We start from the raw sequence: 19,434 nt of genomic DNA, 5'->3' as shown, positions 1-19,434 counted from the left end.
GTGTCCTGAACCCAAAAGCAGACCTCAAGCAGGAAGTAGTTTGCAAACTGTAAGGTTTATTGTGAAAACAGGGAAAGGGGAGCTGGAACGGTGACGGGACCCGGGGGAACTCTGGGGGGCCTCTTGGAACCGGGACTGGACCCGTGAGAATCTTCAGGGGGGGCCTCTCGGGGATCTCGGGCATTGGGGCCCTGGGGAACTCGCGGGCTTCTTGGAAACGGGGACGGGGCCCGGTGAACTCGCGGGCTTCTTGGAAACGGGGACGGGGCCCGGTGAACTCGCGGGCTTCTTGGAAACGGGGACGGGGCCCGGGGAACTCGCGGGCTTCTTGGAAACGGGGACGGGACCCGGGGGAATCTCTGGGGGGGGCCTCCTGGAACCGGGACGGGACCCGGGGGAATCTCTGGGGGGGCCTCCTGGAACCGGGACGGGACCCGGGGGAATCTCTGGGGGGAACTCTTGGAACCGGGACGGGACCCGGACGGGGAACTTCTTGGAACCGGGACGGGACCCGGACGGGGAACTCTTGGAACCGGGACGGGACCCGGACGGGGAACTCTTGGAACCGGGACGGGACCCGGACGGGGAACTTCTTGGAACCGGCGTCGGAACAGGAACGGGAACCACCCCGGGCAGCGCTCTCCAGATCCGCGGAGTCCAACAAACGGCTCGCAGACCGTCACCGCACTCCTGCTCCAGACTATAAACCTGGGCAACTGGTATGGTTGTCCTCCCGAGACCTTCCCCTCCAGGTCGAGTCGCCGAAGCTGGCTCCCCGATTCATCGGTCCATTCCCGGTCGCCAAGGTGATCAACCCCACGGCTGTCCGCCTCCGGCTTCCCGACTCCCTCAAGGTACACCCTACGTTTCATGTGTCTCTCCTCAAACCAGTCTCCTCCAGCCCCCTATGTCCTCCTGCTGACCCCCCTCCACCCCCGAGGATCATCGACGACCATCCGGCCTTCACCGTGTCCAAGATCCTGGATGTGCGGCCCCGGGGTAGGGGTTTCCAGTATCTGGTGGACTGGGAGGGGTATGGTCCGGAGGAGCGGTCCTGGCTTTCCCGTCGGCTCATCCTGGACGAGACGCTCATCGCTGACTTTTACACTGAGCACCCGGACAAGCCGGGTAGGCCGCCAGGTGGCGACCGTTGAGGGGGGGTACTGTGAGGATCCACACCTCGCTCCAGCACCGGATCCGCCTTCATTGACGCTCCTGCAGGTAATCAACTGATTGATTGCTCCCACCTCTTAAACCCTGCAGGGAGGCGGGTCCGGTGCCAGAAGATTATGTCTCTTGGAGGAGTAACAGGAGTGAAGACATTCCACAACTCCCTCTCCAAGCGTCCTCGGCCAGCCTCCTCGCCGTGCAGCACCTCCCTGCTGCCATCCTTCCGCCTGCGTACTCTGCATCCTGGAGTCTCCACTTCCTCTTCTCCCCGGTCCTGGTTTACAATAAATCCACTGCTAATTGCACCTGCTCTGCTTCCTGGTCTGCTTCTGGGTTCAAGCCCCACGCACCGGCTCTCGGCCGTAACACTTGTCACCTGAAGACTGGGAGCAGACAGGCAAAGTTCAGCGTAGGCATTAAAGTCAGCCTTTCAGGTAAGCCTGGACACCGAGGCCAGACTTTGTGGTGGTCTTTAAAGGGTTATCTGGGGGCCATAATGAGCCTCAGCAAGCCTAGTGCCTGGCTTAATGAAAACACTGTGACATCTGAGGGGAGGGGGTATTACAGGTCAAAACTACAGGGGCTGTTTTAACATGCATCCAATGAAAATGATGGTTATCGTAAACACCTTTCAGACACAATAATCACGTGTCTGCTTCCCAGTCAGCCTGGACTATAGAGACACACGAGGAGCAGGATGGCTGATAGTGTATTGGACATAAGAGCAAGTGTACCGGGAAGTAAAAACACGAGAACCAAAATATTTATTGTTAGTGCAGTTAGCCAATTAAAAGCATGAGTGTGACCCAATAGGTCCATTGGTTTTAACTGATGTCGACTATTGTGGAACGTTGTCATGCTCCACTATGTGATGAAAATGAAATAATCCAACCTGAAACTGATACCAATAGGAAGTGGTGAACTACACTTATGGAATTTAAATGAAAATGTTGCGAAAACTCTTTTGGACGTACGCTGCTTCAGATCCTTTCAAGTCGCTCACAAACTGCAGTGAAAATGTTAAAGAGAATAATGTAACCAAGGGGTCCAACCTAATAAAGAAGTCAGATGTGCAGTTTTTACCCAAAAAGCTAGAATAACATTAGAAATAATTTTTGCAACAGAAAATATGACCTTTGATACGGCATTTAACAGGAAACTGCATCAATTCTATTTATAAAGGAAGGTGTGGACATACAGTAAAAGAGAGAAAATGGTGTTATCATGTAAGCAATCAGGGTGTTATCTTTCACAGCACATCATCGAGATCTACTGAAGTGTAATCAAACTGTAACAGTCGATAATTGTAGCTGACAACAAAGTAGAATGCACAAGTAAATAAATAATTAAACATCCAAACCTTTGGCACCAGAACAAAAAGTATCTTCTCGTCGCTTTCTGAAGTTAAATATACCAACTTCATTAAAAAAGAGAAAACAAGCAAAGATGTCAAAGACCTCCAGAAATGTATGGAGGTGCTAACAGTGTGGGGATGACCTGACAAGCAGAGTGATAAATATTAGCTTATATGACAGACATGATGATGTGAAGCAAGTGTCTCTACACCTACTTTGCTTACAGATAATATGCAGATAGCTATTTTTAATCCCTTTACTATTTATCTGGAAACAATTGACAGGAGAGGCTTTGAGCTTGCGTCAACAAATGAGCAATAAAATAAAATCATGTTCCTGCCATGCAACTGCTTTGCACTTAAAAAAAAAAAGTGAACTTAATGATTATGTGCTGAAATGTGATGGGCTCCAACTCAACTGTTGTGTGTTTAGGATGCATGTACAGTACATACATGCAAGCACAAGAAATACATGAGAGGTTTGGTATGGAGTGGGTGTCTGTATGAATTAGACCCACAGAATCATATTTTCAGAATCTGTATGAGCAACGATCAGTCATCTTGGGTTTTGTGTGTGTGTGTGTGTGTGTGTGTGTGTGTGTGTGTGTGTGTGTGTGTGTGTGTGTGTGTGTGTGTGTGTGTGTGTGTGTGTGTGTGTGTGTGTGTGTGATGTGTGATGTTTGTATTTTTTGAGCATACAAACAAAATAACCACCTCACATTTACTTTCACAATTTAGATGAACCTCAAGCTTTAGCGTTGTTGATGTAATTTTTTTTTACTGGCATGTATCTACAATTGAGCAGCACGTTCTCTCGCTTTGGAGAATACAGACATCTGGTTTCTATCCATTCATCTTCCACACTGACAAACCAGCTAACAGTGAGTGAAGGCAGTGCATCCTGCACACTCTCAGTATCGCCAAGAGTTCATTCAGAGTTACCAATTTAATGCCATAAAAAAAAAAAAAAAAAAATTAGCCTGTGGGAGGAAAATGAGACCACAGAGTAAATCTGACAAACAGGAATAACATGAAAACTCCCCTAAACCAGAATGAAACCTGGGATTTTTTTGTTGTTGCATCATATCACTATATCGCCACAAAATGCATTAAAACTATATATTAAAAAAAACAACAACAACAACAACAACAACAAAAAGTGAACAGACAGATTGAAACTTGGATTTTTGGACATTAATGACATTTCCTGAAATCCAGCTTTGCCTGTTGACAGTGCTCTGGAGCATCACGTCTACAGAGACGTCAGAACAGATCATGCACAAAAGCACGCCCACACACACACTCCCGTAACGGACATTTGACATGAAGCTCACACTTGGAAATCAAGGCCTTGAGGCAGCCATGGCATTTCATGGATCTGAGAGACAGATTGATCTCAGACGGTTCAGGATTTATGATGCGAGGCAAGAAACCTGAGGGACAAGCCAAGTCCTTCCTGGGCTGGCAGCTACGAGTGATAGAAAGATTTACAGTCAGGATATTACAGCTGGTTGCTCATAAGCCGTGGGAATAGTGAAATGTGTACAAGGAGGACATGAAACCTGAATTTGACTGCTGGACCACACATAACATTTAGTTTGACCTAAACCTTAAGAGACGTAACTGGCTTTGCCAAAACTGGACACAATCACTTGGTAATTTTCTGTTACAGAATGATGGATTTGGTGAAACTTGTTCATGACATTGGAAAAGTAAGTACAACAAAGATGCTTCGTGTGGCTGATTGCATCTGTCCAGCCTGCGGTGCAGCATGCACAGGAAACCTGGAAAGATTTTCGGTGGACTGTCAAAATGCTATGAAATATATATACACTAGACAGGTTTGCAGCACAGCACTGTGTTTATTCAGTGTTAATGAGCAAGGCTCGCCGTGCAGAAGGAGTTCATGATTGTCAATGTCGTGTTTTTATTGGCTTCATAACAACCTGCCCATGTTTCGTTAACATGGGTTCGGCATAATTTGATGAAAACGAATGTTTTTGAAGACTTTTAGTCGAGTTAACTTCAGTGTGCATATTTGTCTTTTTGGGGTTTCTTTTTGAAAACATTGAATGTGATATAATTGCCACGTTGTTCTCCTGCTAGTTGAAGTGTTTAGGAATGAAAGAACACCTTACTGATGCTTTCTACACAAGCTTAGGTGACAGACTGGCCTTATTTCTCTCAACCCTGAGCTGAACTCCATTACAGGCTGCCTGCAGTCTGTAATTTTACGGGCAGCCTCTTATCATGTTTGTCTTGTCTCTTCCTCCGGGTGTTGACTAGTTGCCCACAGACCGGCTTGACTTTATTTCAGCTGGCTCTCCACAATCAACAGATATGAAAACAGAGTACATAAAGAAAAAATAAAACTACAGCTGGAAATCAATTCTGTATATCTAATGAGTGCAGTCCAGAGACAAGTATCACATGTGTTTCAGCTTTTTCTTATTTATTTAGGTGCATATGCCTTTACTTATCTGTTACTTAGCAGTTGAAGTATGCATACTCTAATCTTTAAATTATGAGTTTTGTAACCCCAAGCAACAAAACCCATTTGCTATCCAGAAAGGATTAAACAGCTTTTTTTAAAAGTGACCAAACCCAGCTAAAGATAAGCCTCGGGGGGTGGAAGGCCGTTGACATGCAATGGGGGTTGAATGCGACTCTTTGTTTGTGTGAAGCTCACCGGTAAGACAACAGCCCCCCCTCAAACAGCCCCCTCAAACAATCCCCTCAAACAGCCCTCAAACAGCCCCCCCTCAAACAGCCACTGAGTTTTACCCACAGGAAGGCGGAGACTAGGAGGAGAAAGAATATAGGCAGCATTTCCGGCGCAAGCTCTCTCTCACTCTGACTCTCTCTCAGACTCTCACTCTCTCTCTCTCTCTCTCTCTCTCTCTCTCTCTCTCTCTCTCTCTCTCTCTCTCTCTCTCTCTCTCTCTGTCGCTCTCTGCTCACGTGGTTCTGAGCAAGAGCTATTCATAGTGAAATGCTCCAGAACCCGGGAATATTCTTGTAAAGGCCGGTACTTTTTCTATCTTATATAATAAACTCCTGTGTTAATCCATTCACAAGGTTTGTAGGTTTCTAACTCACTGTGTATCCTTTTCTCTCTTCTCGGGAAGAAAGATTGTCGCTTCTTGTCTGTGCGGATTCGAAGGAGACAAACAAGACACTGGCTTAGACTGCATTCCTGTCGTGACACGCGAACCGGAGCGGTTTAGACCGGTCTAGGCAGGTACTTTTTGTGCGGTGGAGACGGGGCTTATATAGACTGCATTCCTGTCGTGACACGCGAACCGGAGCGGTTTAGACCGGTCTAGGCAGGTACTTTTTGTGCGGTGGAGACGGGGCTTAAGTGCGCTCTGCGTTGCGCTGCGCTTTCACACACACATAGAACAATTGATGGGAGACAAACTCCTCTATGACGCGAGGAAATACTGATCGGAGAATAAAACGATTTGTTCACTTTTTCGAGCGACAGTTTTTTCTTTTTGATTTATGTTTACGGGGAGGGGGGGACTTGCGCACGCATTGTTCGGCATCTGTGCCATAGCACAGCAGTGAGGCGGCTTAGCCAAAAATATTGCCCCTTACCTGCAACTTTTTCAACAGTGGCCTCATGGGTTATTGTGGTATCATCGACAATTTACGTGTTTTGCCATCGTCTCACGCAAGATGGAAACTGTTCTTGATTTGCACCATGCTGTGCTTTTGTGGATATTTCATATATTACAAGTTTGGCGACCGTTTAACTGCGTTCCCGGTGAGGCGCGCAAGCCAGGGAGTCACTTCTGACAATAACATCTCCAGGGGCTTGCTGCACGACAAAAACGATGGGGACTACGCAGGGGAAGAGTTGGAAGAAGTTGAGAGTGACGATGGACTCGGGGAAGACCTTCCCCATGAGACCTTCCCCATGATGCGACGAAGGCTTCCGCAGGTGATCATCATCGGGGTGAAGAAAGGAGGGACCCAAGCGCTGCTGGACTATCTACGCTTGCATCCGGACGTCGTTACTGCGGGAGGAGAGCCGCACTTCTTCAACCGCCACTACGAGAAGGGACTGGACTGGTACAGGTAAACCCCGACCTCCGCTTATAATCAAACTTTATACCTGGACAGCCAGCGTGCACCAAAGCAGCTCAGTCTGGCAAAGACGAGTTTAATTAAATTGTACTCACATCCAACTGCTGGAGGTTTGAAATCATGTGCTGTTAGTGCACTCACTGAAGAACGTTCAGGGCATTTTCAAGACTTTGTGTGACAACTAAAAACGCTGCATGCCATTGATAGGTCACAAAATAAAATATGTGGAAATATGGAATATTACATAAGTGCGCTCACAATTAGAAAATCTGTAAATTGAAGAAAATTCTCACTGCGTTTGACAAAAGCTTTAGCCACAGGAAAATAAAAAAATATTATGCTGCTGTGATTGACATCAGAGAGAGAGAGAGAGAGAGAGAGAGAGAGAGAGAGAGAGAGAGAGCGTCATGTGCTTTTGAATTGATCTGACGCCCTTTCTGATCCTGAGCAGTCTGGGTGTCGGCAATGGGCTTTGAACCAACAAACTTCTGGTTACAAACTGCTTAGTTTTGAAAAATCAGGGGTCAGGAAGTGACCATATATGGTTGTACGGCTCACAAAGGGCTCGCAGCTAAAATGTAACTTGTTAAAATAAAATAAATTCAATTAATAAATAAACATGATTGCATTTAAATAGCAAACAGAAAGCATTATTGTGGATTATTTGGGGGAAATGAACTGTGCCAAGTTGTAATCTTCTTCTGAATATTAAGACATTTCACCTTTCGTCTTCATCTCAAACCTAATATTGCTCATTTGCCATCACTTTATCTGGATCACTCCCAGTTGACATAAACTGTAATCTGCTGTCATAATCAATAGTTCACTAAGCTGTTGGAGTCAAAAGATGATTAAAAGTGGCATTTCAGTTATTGTTTTGTTTGTTTTGCTTGATCAAAGTTAGAAGAAAAACCTATCACTGCATTAAAATAGGCTTTATTGAGCCTTATGAGATTTGTCAGTGACTTATATGTGTAAATGTTATGTTATGTAATACTTTACACACACATTTGCTGCTGAAAGTTTTGTTAAATTATGCATCTACTTGGTGAGAAAAGCACTAAAACGGTAGACGCGTCCAACATAGATTTTTTCTCTAACAGCCTTGACAATTTAAAAAACATTATGTCCTTCAAAAAGCTTTTCAATCTTGTCCTCTTATCATTTTTTTTTTTTTTGTGCAAGCATCTATTAAATTAATCAATCAGACTGTCAATACAGGTAATTGGAACCCCGCCCCTCCTTATTCTGGCTACTGGAGATTCATTTGCCACAGCAACCCCCTGGGCTTTTGCTTGAGGCAATTTGTCAAACCGCAGCACTTATCACAGCACTTTGGAAACACTGAAACAAAACAAGTTCACTCCATTATATCCCCATGAGTTGTTGACTTCCTCATTGCCCTCCTTTGTTGTATCTTCAGAGAGATTCGGTTGTTTTTCTGATATTTCCCCTTCACTCTCCTGCTGAAACTCCCTGACAGAAAGTCAGAGTGACTTTAGAAAGAAGCAGCCCTCTTTGAAAGCCCCAGTCTTTGAAATTGTGCTCAGTTTTACTGATCCCGTCAGACCAAACTGCCTCTGTGAGGAACTTGATAAATATTTGAGCCTTACATATGATAGCCAGAGGTTTTTGAACGCAATAATTTAGCAAAGCCTCCACATCATGCCTTTTTACCACAGTGCAAAAAACACGGTAGCCGGTAGCAATCAGTCTTCGTAGTTGTTAACTTACCTCTGTGATATATGCAAAACAACACAATGTGATTAGCTCCAGGCATTTGGTGTACCTGGGAAGCAACACCCTGTTTTAAAGTGCTCGCTGGCTCCATAAACCATGAAGTGAATTGTTTTGTGTGAATGCAAGGCTGACAGCTGTGTGAAGGGAGCCAGGATGCCTTATGTACCATTCCCCCATCGTCTCCTCCTCCTCTCTTCAGAATGGGCCTGTTTCCACCAGAAAGCCAGGTGGCCTTGAGTTCTGCATATTGACAGTAATGATGGAGGATGGGAAAAAGTCATTCTCTGCTCCATCCCTGTTGTTCAGGAATTCTGTGGAGAGACTGACTGCTGCTCAGCTTTATATAAGAAGGTCATTTGTGTGAGGCTGCTGCTGCTGCTGCAACTGATGATGCTGATGATGATGACTTTCACATGCCTGATAAGACGGACTGCAACAATCAGCCAACACCTTCCCTGTAGATGCCTTCCTCTTTGATTTCTTTCTGCTCTGATTATTGTAAGTGGTTGCATGCCCCCACCTATCATCCTGTCTTTGAGAAGGGGGGTGATTCTAACAGTACCTCAACCCCTCTCAGAGCTGCAGGGGAAGATTAGAATTCATCACTGCATTAGATAATTCTGAGGGTTTGAGGTTTTTCTTTTTCTTTCTTGGAGCTGTCCCTTGTCAGCGAGGTCTGAAAAACTGAAATATAGATGCCAATTAGACTCAGTCAATGCAAAATTCTGTCAGATATATCTAAAAAAAATTCTGGCAGGAGTTTCCTGCACTGTACTGGTTGTATACTTTGGTGATTTCCTGTCCTGAAGGCTTCATGTGACAGCTGAGCACAAAGCTTCATGCAGTAATTCCTACCTTTGAACCTCGACGCTTATGGCAATGAAGGTAAACAGGCAACGTATTTCAAACCGTATGAAGTGGCACTTGATAACTTGAACACGTAAAGTGGTCCTTTGTCGTCTCCATTCTCCACATGGTGCCTGGTTTAATCTAATGCTCTCTTTACCCCTTCCTCTCCGGCAGTGTCTCTTTCTCATAACCCTTTTCCTCTGTGCCGCCTCTAATTATCTCCTAATTACTGCAGTTCCTTTCTGAGTTGAGGTGAGAGGGAAAAAGATGGTGATGTTGAAAGTATCAACAACATTATAGATCTAATGCAGTAATTATAAGTAGAAACAGTTTCAAAGTGTAAAATCCACGATTTTCAGCTTTAACAATACATTTGAATCCTACTTGGATGTTTTAGAATATTTCTGTGTTTATAGATTTATGAAGTAAAATGGGAACATGCAGAATTAATTAAGGGGCAAAATGTCAATGCAGACTCAAAGAGTGGGCTGGTTTTTATGTTGTTGTCTGGAAGCTGAATGTGAATGCCTTTGCATGGCTGATTGATAGATGAAAATGCAATGGATCCTATTGGTTCCACATTGTTTATTAAACATTACAAATTGTTAAAACTTCCTACATGTACCCCCCTTGGACAACTCTTTCACTCAGTCAGGGTTGTTCTCTCATGCTTTATCTGTGCTAAGATGAATAATGCATGGACTCCGCATGCAGATTGTTTTCCTCGTTGAAAGTTTGATTGGTGTTAAGTTTTTGTTCTCTTTAAAGCCCTGAGGAAGGCTTCCACAGTGCTAATTGAGTTATTTGAGTCTTGTCCACCAATTACCTATATTGCATTCTTGATGTTCTTTTGGGCATTTTCAACTTTGGTTCCATTTGTCAGGATAACTAAACGTGAAATACAAAGGTAGCAAAGAACAGGTGACACGAGATATGAAACAGTATAACAAGCAGTACTTCTTGTGTGTTTGTATCGGTCACTGATAAATAATGAGTGACGCCTCTTCTCCCAGCGCTCTCCACTGAAAAGTTTTCTTTCTGAAGCATACATTTATATAAAAAAAACTGCCAGGGCTAAAGGGAGATGTCGAAGTGTCTGGTGTGCACACCGACTGATGGTTGGAAATGATGGTAATCACTTTAATGACATGGCTCATCTGCCTCCCCATTGTTTGATTAACCCCTCACTATCAAAAACTGACAATATTTTCTCACATCGGGGTTGTGGTGGTGGGGGTGTGTCCGAGCGCGGGCGCAGTGGAGAGCTGGAGGAGCTGATCGGGGGAGGTGGGGCCCAGATGCAGCAGGAGCAGGTTATGATGAGCTGGCGGCGTCGGAAGTCCTTCCTGTGGTAGACGGAGAGGCGGACCAGGGACTGACAGCGAACACCGTTAGAATGTGATACCTGCAGACAAAACACATCTCTTCACATCTCAAAACACCCAGTGTGTATTATTGTCAAGTAGGATTAACCCAGGCATAGATACACTAAAAGGATTTATAAACAACATGATTAAAAGGATTTTGATCCAGTTATATAGGCTTTGTGTTCACACCATGTTCACCTCGCTTCCGTGTGTGTTTATCCACAGCCTATATATTCATCACTCACTGTCATCGCCATCGCCACGTAGATATTTCCCCTTCTCTCTCTCTCTCTCTTTCTCTCTCTGGAGAAAAGGCAGCCATCCATGTAGTCAAGAAGGCAGTCATCCGACCCCTAATGCTCTATCGTGTTTTGCTCAGTCCTAATTCCCCTTGACTCACTTTTGCCATTATCCAGTCAGAGCTGCAGTTAACAGGGTGCATTGTGATCAACCTGAGCCTTCCAGGGTCAAAAAGGATATGCATTGACGAAAATGAAGAGCTAAAGCTTTTCCTTGGAAGGAATTTAAATTGTTGCAAAATCTTCAAAACATGAGGAGAAAGGTGCATAATATGTAAAACCCCAATCCTGCCTCGTCGGAGCAAAACCATCATTTATATGTTTGTATGCAGGGGTCTAAGAATTATCGGCTTCAGGTAGATTGATTGTCAGCAGAATTTATGTTTATTTATGTCTCAAGAGTTTGAACATTTTGTTAACAGTGTTTGTGTTTCACGTGTAGTTGTGGATGATTGCTAGAACTCCTGCCATAAATACCAGACACTGTCACTTATTTTCCACTCAAAGCTGCTCACAATGTCTGCAGTTGTTTTTTGGATGATGCTTTAATTATTCCAGCCTAACTTAGATTGAAATATACAATGTAAACATAATTTTTTTTTTTTAAATCCATCATTCTTTCAGAGCATTATTCTTTAGCTGTTAAAATACAAATATGTTATTTTAAAGATTAATCTCTGCAATGGTTCAAAGTGAATTAAACTGTCCAATATTGTAACCATAAACAACCATCATTGTTTTTTGTTTGTTTGTTTGTTTGTTTGTTTTTTTAGGAACTTGATGCCCAAATCGACAGAAAACCAAATAACGACTGAGAAAACCCCGGCTTACTTCATTACCAAGGAGGTTCCTGCTCGAATCCACGCCATGTCTAACTTAACAAAGCTGCTACTTCTCGTCCGGGACCCTGTCATCCGGGTTATCTCAGACTACGCTCAGGATTTGACGAAGAAATCAAATATTCCCTCCTTCGAGACCATGGCCTTCAAGAACATGTCAGCGGGCGTGGTCGACAGTGAGTGGATTAACATTCAAGTCGGCCTCTATGCTAATCACTTGGTGAACTGGATCCAGTACTTCCCCTTGAAACGGCTGCTGGTTGTTGACGGAGACCGTCTCATTAGGGAACCTGCCGCTGAATTTAGTCGTGTTCAGGACTTTCTTGGACTCAGGAAGTTGATCACAGAGAAGAACTTTGTCTTTGACACAAAAAAAGGCTTCTACTGCACCAGAAAGGCTAAAGAAGACTACAAGATCCCACATTGTCTGGGAAAAGGCAAGGGCCGAGCCCATCCAGTTGTTCGTCCAGAATTGATACAGCAGCTAAAGAAATTTTACAAACCCTTTAATAGGATGTTTTACAAAATTGTTGGTCAGGATTTTGGTTGGGATTAAGGAAAACAAAAGGGTGATAACAAAACGAAAAGAGTGATGTGGTTCCATGGTGTGTGGTTTTTATTTTATTTTACCTTTCCAGTCGGGAGAAATGGTTTTGCAGTATCTGTACAGTATTGATGGTATGTAAGATACTCAGAGCTCTATTTTAAGATAATGTATTGTTTTGATATGAACTCACTAAGGTGCCTAATCAGGGGTATTCATCCATTCTGATGAAGAATTTTTTCAAAGCAGTGTCTTTACAGGTATTGTCATCAGGGTCACACTCCCTTTTTGATGTTTTGGGGGGTTTCGGTTTAAACTTGGGTCTATCTTACTAAATTCCGGGTAATATCCTCTCAACATTTGTATGATGCTCAGAGGTCTGTGGGCCCACTTAGTCAAGTCAAAGCATGCCTCAGCTGAACCAGTACAACTTGCCAACTGGATCAATACAGTAATAGCTCCTCATCGTGTCAATTAGACCTGAAAGATGGTAATGCCTTAGTCCCTCGAGGGTTTCAATACAGCATTGAACCATTAATGGTGGCAAGTTTATGGTTGACCCTTGGGCCAAATTCAGGTTAATATAAGAATATACATTCCCATTGCAATATTGCAGCTTCACTGCTGTATTACTATTTCTATGTTAATCTGGATCCAAAACGGTTCAGTCAAAGAACATCTGGGATGTTTTTTTATCCAGATCTTTTAAGCCCTGAACAAAAAATGGATCCTCAGAAAAAAAGTAATCTCCCCAGAATGCAATGGCTCTCATCCATTAACATTCACTGCTCACTGGAAACAGGTATTGTGTCAGTTCGACTCTTTACGACACAACACTGCAATTTCTAGCGTTAAAAACAACATTCCAATGTATAATTTCAGTGATACCTGAACAAACCTTTCCATACTCAATTCTGGATTCACGTTGAAGGTTGGGTTTTATTCAACTTTCATGAACATGAAACAGCACTTGTAACATTATTCTATTATTCCATGACAAATGAACTGTAACCATGTTGTAGAGGCACTATTTTTCTGTGTACATTGCTTGGCAAACACTGAAATGAAGCGGGTTTGACTGAGACATTGATTAAATGGTTCAGTCATTTATATGAAGTAAGAATTAAAGCTGTTTTAAAGAAATAAAATATGATAGTCCTTGTAATTCTTGAATATCAGGGAAGAACTGAAAGAAAGAAGAATCTTAGTTTCCTCACTGAAATTGTTGTGTGATTGATACTCTACCACTACATCACCTGTGCATATTGTCTTGATTCCCCAGGGGAAGAAGTGTGCTGCTGTCTCTAATTCAGCATTTTGCTCATTATAGCAGTACTAGGCTAATTAACTCCTGCATTTAGCTGTCTCAGCCTACCACTACCGCCACTCGGTGTGTATGCTGCAAAGATCCACACAAACACAAACCGTAAACATAGAAGTGACATCATTCAAACAAAACAAGAAACCTTTTTTTTTTGAGCTTGGTTACTACGTAATCAGTGTTGAGCCATGGTTGCTTCTGATTTTACAACATCTTGCCTCCAACAAGGAATTAGTCTGTTGTGCGAATATGTTTTGTGTCAGATGAGATTGTTAGGCTCAAACAAAATTTTGAAGCCTTTTCTTTATTGTAAATTACCATTTTGACCAAAATAGATAGATAAATTAATGTGGTTTCTGACTTTCATTTCAAAAACAAACAAAGGTAGAGAGATGCTATGAAGGGTGGAAGTTGCATCACCATCAGTATAATCCCTGTGTTGTAATTGGAGATGCCCTTTGGGGAAGGTATGCATGGAGAAGTGCCCTCCAACCAATATAGGCAGTTTTATCGTTAATGCCCATTCTGTGGTCTCCCAGCACTATTCGTTGCAGTCGCCCGCCTGCCTGGTACCATTTCAGGCACTCCATTAGACAAAACCTCTCCAAATCCCAGTTGTATGCATCTGTAATGACTTTATCACCCTTCAGCATGGCCACTTGCTGGATAGCTACTCATCAAAAACATGTTGAATTAGCATCAGATTTCTGAAAGCCAAAAGAATATATTTTTCTTTTTAAATGCCATATTGTTTCTGTGGCATTAATTGAATATTCCTCTTTTTCCTCTGTTTTATATTAACTGTCTGGGGCCTTAAAAAAAAAACCTTTGTTCAGGTTCCACCACCTGTTACTCCACCCAGCTCTGATATGTTAGGGCTTTAACACTCTGTCCTGCTTTCTCTGTAATGAGGTGTGCACAGATGTCACCTTCACAAACCAAGATACTGACCTCGAGGGGTAAGTCATACGATGCGGAGGTTTGTCAATTCAATGAGTCCTTTGGCCTTGATTGTTGAAAAAGAGTATTTATTGAGCACAAGAGAAGGCACAATTCAGCAAGACTGTGAGGTGTGTTCTAATGCTTGGGAGAGAAAAAAAAATATCAGTACAAAAGAATGGAGAGCAGATATACAAATATGTTTGTGCGTGCCCTTGTTTTCTGAATGACAGGCATCTAACAAGTGTTGCAGGTACTGGTGACTTACTGTTAAAAGTTTTCATTTTTGTTCCTTCATGATCACACGAGGAAACACAAACCCTGCGAACAAAAGATAAAGCAAAAATACCACAATAAAGAAGAAACAACAAGTTAAAAAAACAAACAAAAACAACAACATCCTGTAACCCTTACATCAGCTATATTACACCAAAGCAAGCTGTGTAGCATGGATCCACGTTGCCCTTTCAGCCACTTACACAGAAGTATGGTTTGTCAGGAGCACCTGGAAAGGATCTTGCCACCGTTTGGATTTTCAACCACACTTCTGGAACTGATAAATGATGACCCAGTTGTGGGATGTGGGTGTGTGAAGAGGACCATCACCTGGTCTCAGGAGTGCTGCTTTCACCTGGAAAGAGATATATTGCAGTGTTGTGGGAGCGGAAGAATAAGCCAACATTGAATGGTTATAGTGGTGTTTTGCCAGAGGAGGCCATTTAGCAGGGTTGAGCCCAAGGTCTGGAGGTCAAGCAAAAAGAATCTCAAGGCTTGTCCAAGCACTGTTGCATAAGCACATATACATGAGGACAATGGGAAGACATTTTGTCTTTTGTCAATGGAAGACCCATGTCTTTGTACATTTCAAGCATTTTTTCCTCAAGTTTGCCATTTTCTCAATAAACAGCACCACCTGCTGCTGGACGGTAGGCACAGTGTGCTCGGACATGGATACCAAGGAATGTGCTAACCTGTGCAAGAGAGAACAAAGTAAGTACTGATCACAGTTGGGCCTGTGGGAAGATTCTGGTGTGACAACAAGAGAAGGCTAGTTTCTGATGAGACGTACTTCATACTTGCTTTGAGCCCAGAATGTGTCGGCCACGTTCGGGAGTGTTGGGTGTACGCCAGTGGCTGGGGTTTGTAATGCTGTGAATGAGTTTACTGAAGGTGGGAGGGTCTAGTGAAATTGATGCGTCGGTGTGAACTCTGGATGTTATAAAATGACTGTTGAGATTGTGTGAGTGAGGCTAGGTGGAGGCTTATAGCAGCATTCTACATTTGGTGTGTTCCGTGTAAGAAACCTGTATTGTGAGTCTGGCACGTTATATAATGTTTGACAGCTGTCAGTGATGAATGTGAACAATGTGACAAGATGGGTGTGTAATTAAGCAACAGAGCATGTGGATCTGATATGTGACAATCGAAGAGAATGTTCTGAGGGAATGAGGTGTGGCACAAGTTTCTGTCAAGTGTATGACAGTAATTTCAGGTCATGAGAAGTGGAGATGAGTGATGAGTGATACCTAAAGTGAGCATAAGAACTCTACCAAGCAGGTTGAATGGGCAATGCTATGAGATCAGAAAGCTATGTTTGATGGGTGTGGGATCTTTCAATTTCAATGAAAATGGAACAGAGTAAGCTTCTTTCCCAATAGCGTTGTTTGCAACTTGTGAGAGGTTGAATCTACCACTGAGCTTGATTTTTGGAGGAAAACCTTCAGACACAATGACTGAATTAGTAGGTCCTGAGTCTAAGGGAGGCAAGGGGTCGTGACTCAAGGCTCTTTCCCTATCTATTGCAGTGTTGTGGGAGCGAAAGAATGTTAGTGTGTGCGCGTGTGTGTGTGTGTGTGTGTGTGTGTGTGTGTGTGTGTGTGTGTGTGTGTGTGTGTGTGTGTGTGTGTGTGTGTGTGTGTGTGTGTGTGTGTGTGTGTGTGAAGTTTGTATTTTTAGAGCATACAAACAAAATAACCACTTAAAATTTACTTTCACGATTTAGATGAACCTCTAACTTTAGGGTTGTTGATTGATTTTTTTTTCCTGGCATGTATCTACAATTGAGCTTCACGTTCTCTCGCTTTGGAGAATGCAGACATCTGGTTTCTATGCATCACGTTCACCTATTGACAGTTCAGGAGCCAGAAGGTACTTTTAATCGTGACATAATCTCACAGTGTCTTTTTTTTTTTTTTTTTAGATCATCGTTCGGAATCGGGGTGGTTTTCTTGCGATGGTATGTGTTACTGCAATAGTCCACAGTTGCTGTATCCCCGTGGGCAGGTTGTAGCTGCTGAGGCAATGCGCCTCCACGCTGCGGTAGCCGCTTCCACGGAATATTACGCATAAGCACAATTAAACGTGGGGTATTCCTCAGCTCATCTCAATGATCACGACTGACCCGGCCCATTGTGTCGCCCATTTTTTCACCCTCACAATAAAAAACAAACAAAATAAAATAAAAAATAAATAAATAAAAAACGGGATTTCTTTATGAATGATTCCCATGTTATTGGGGCCACACATCGGGCTCTCTTACCGGCGTGAAAAGCGCACTGAGAGACGGTTTTTTTCTTACCTTCCCACCGTTTGGTTGGCGAGCTGTCGCATCCGATTTAATTGCTTCTTCATCTTGTATTTTCTGCGTTAACACCTATCGGGGGAAATATTCCGCATTATTTCTGCTCAGTGTATCGCTCCATCCCCCAGTGAGGCGCAACATAAAATCCAGACTGCCATGTTCTCCCTCCCTCATTGCAGGCTGCAAACACCGCACGGTCCTCCCGAGATTACATATTTTCAAACGGCTTGTGTGGATGTATAGATTGCATCTATATTCGTCCCATTGCAGGCGTATGGATGGATGCTGGACCACTTCACCGCGGGCACCCACACGCAGAGAGCGACAGCAGTGACAAGTCGCGGCTGCGTGCGCACCGGTGCACTGTGGGAAATGTAGTGCTTTACGGTCGAAACTCATCGTTTCTGATTTCCACTGGGCTTTTAACCCCGAATCAAAATACTAGATCCCTGTGATACATTGTTACACTTTATACAACTTTGAACAGCCATTTATCAATTTCTCATTTTGCTTATTTCATTTTAATGAGCTCTCGTCAAGAGAAGATGATGATATTTCTGAGGTTTGCTTTCCATCACCAAGCTTTATATTGTTATACTGTTCCGGTATTAATATTCAATCTTGAGATTCTTCCAAGTTCAAAAATGTTTCATGAGAAGATGGTTCTCAAAGTCTTCACAATTTTATGTGAATATTTAGTTTCAGATTTTGCGAGATCAAGAAACTTGAAACGTCTTTGCTTCTCTGAATTGACCTCTCACACATTACATGTTATTGTTTTTCATATTATAAGTATTGTTCTCTTTATTATCCCTTGCTACTTTTTTTAATTTTTAAATTTCAATCGCTTGCTTCTCAAACAATTTCCCCTATTGTGGAACAAATAAATTATATAATTCTCATCATATTGCTGACTTGTAACCTCAACCCGAAAAATGGCTGGTTTTGATACACGGATCCACCCATCCATCCATCATCTATAATGCCCCATCCAAAGCAAGGGTGACTGGAGACTATAGGAGCTCCATCACATGACAAAGACAAAGGAACAAACAGTCACACCCACTTGGTCACATATAGGCTGTTTTGCACTGACTAATGAAATTCAGATGAATGTTTTGGACTCAATCTGGAATTAAACAAAAGGAAGAAAAATAAATAAAACAGTAAGAACATGCACACTGAACACAGAAAGGCCTTGACCATTATTGTCTTTGTTAAAGAATAAGAGTTTTAATCACCAGCCATGTGATGTAATTTGGAAATTATCATATGGTGAAATGTATGATCTCATATGATGTATTTTGCATACTATCACAGCATAATTTTAATTGGAACTGGACTGGAATTCCCCATAAAGCTCTCTATTAAGTGACAATACATGTCTACAACAGCCACTGCTGTGTACGACGCATTGAGGGAACTTGGCGAACATTGCCACCTAGTGTATTTTATCTACCAGTGCAAATAAGAATGGGGCGTCAATAGAGCAAAATTTAAACTGGGCCCAACCTCTAAATTTAATAACTGACCTCTAAACCTAGTACTCCACCTTGACCGGTTTATTTTATATTACAAACAATACATTAATTGCACAAAATGTATTAAGCTAAAAATACAGTGTATTTAAAATTTCTTGGTGTATCAAATTACTTTTTCTTCATTGTGGAGACATGACCAACCTGGTGCAGCTATTTGCTGGTAACAGCTACTGATATCAACTGTCATGTTTTCATATTGCAATGATCACCTTCAAGTGGGATACATCTGTTGATCTGTAGTACTTTCTATATTTTTTTAATCTACAATAAAAACCCTCTGTTAGTCTATTTGCACACACTTTTGAATGTTGGATTGTCATTGCTATAATGTTGTTGTTCATGTTCACACTTTGCAAGAGGTTGGACCCTGGTGGAGGACCAGTTTTGGCCTGTGGACCAAATTTGTGACCCGCTGACATAGACTTTAGAAACAGGAACTTGTTTAAAGCCTAAAATAATGATTAATTGCATTGTCATGAGTAATGTGATCATAAAATTAGCCACAATAGTAAGAATTTGTGTATATTTGTAATACAAATACTTATTTAAATGGTAACATGTGGCTAAAATAGATTTTTGAAAAATAAAGTGATAATTTAGCCTATGCGTAATGGACTCTACTGTTTTTAGTGTTTGTAGCTAAAGTGTCCAGAAGGGGGCAATGCTGTCTTATAAACCCCAAACCTACCTTTTCACTTCAATATGAGGGAACAATTTTAGCCTTTTGACTTCAGCCGTCTTTTTTCTTTTTCTTTTTTTTTTTTTTAATATACTCAGATACAATGCAACACATAACTG

The 19,434-nt window shown here is 42.6% G+C and overlaps 1 protein-coding gene across 1 annotated transcript; it reads left to right on the top strand.

The window, feature by feature from the left end:
- The first annotated feature begins 6,010 nt into the window (after positions 1-6,010).
- LOC308141503 (heparan sulfate glucosamine 3-O-sulfotransferase 3A1-like) lies at positions 6,011-13,333 on the top strand. The gene is made up of 2 exons (XM_080511688.1): positions 6,011-6,607; positions 11,645-13,333. Exons 1-2 carry the CDS (start codon positions 6,150-6,152, stop codon positions 12,264-12,266), a joined length of 1,080 nt encoding a protein of 359 aa, XP_080367814.1. The 5' UTR covers positions 6,011-6,149; the 3' UTR covers positions 12,267-13,333.
- The last annotated feature ends 6,101 nt before the right edge of the window (positions 13,334-19,434 follow it).

This window comes from Blennius ocellaris (genome assembly GCF_963422515.1).
Source record: "Blennius ocellaris genome assembly, chromosome: 16".
In the NCBI taxonomy this organism is placed as follows: Eukaryota; Metazoa; Chordata; class Actinopteri; order Blenniiformes; family Blenniidae; genus Blennius; species Blennius ocellaris.
Note: the sequence above shows the minus strand (reverse complement) of the source record. Positions and strands in the feature narration are given on the sequence as shown.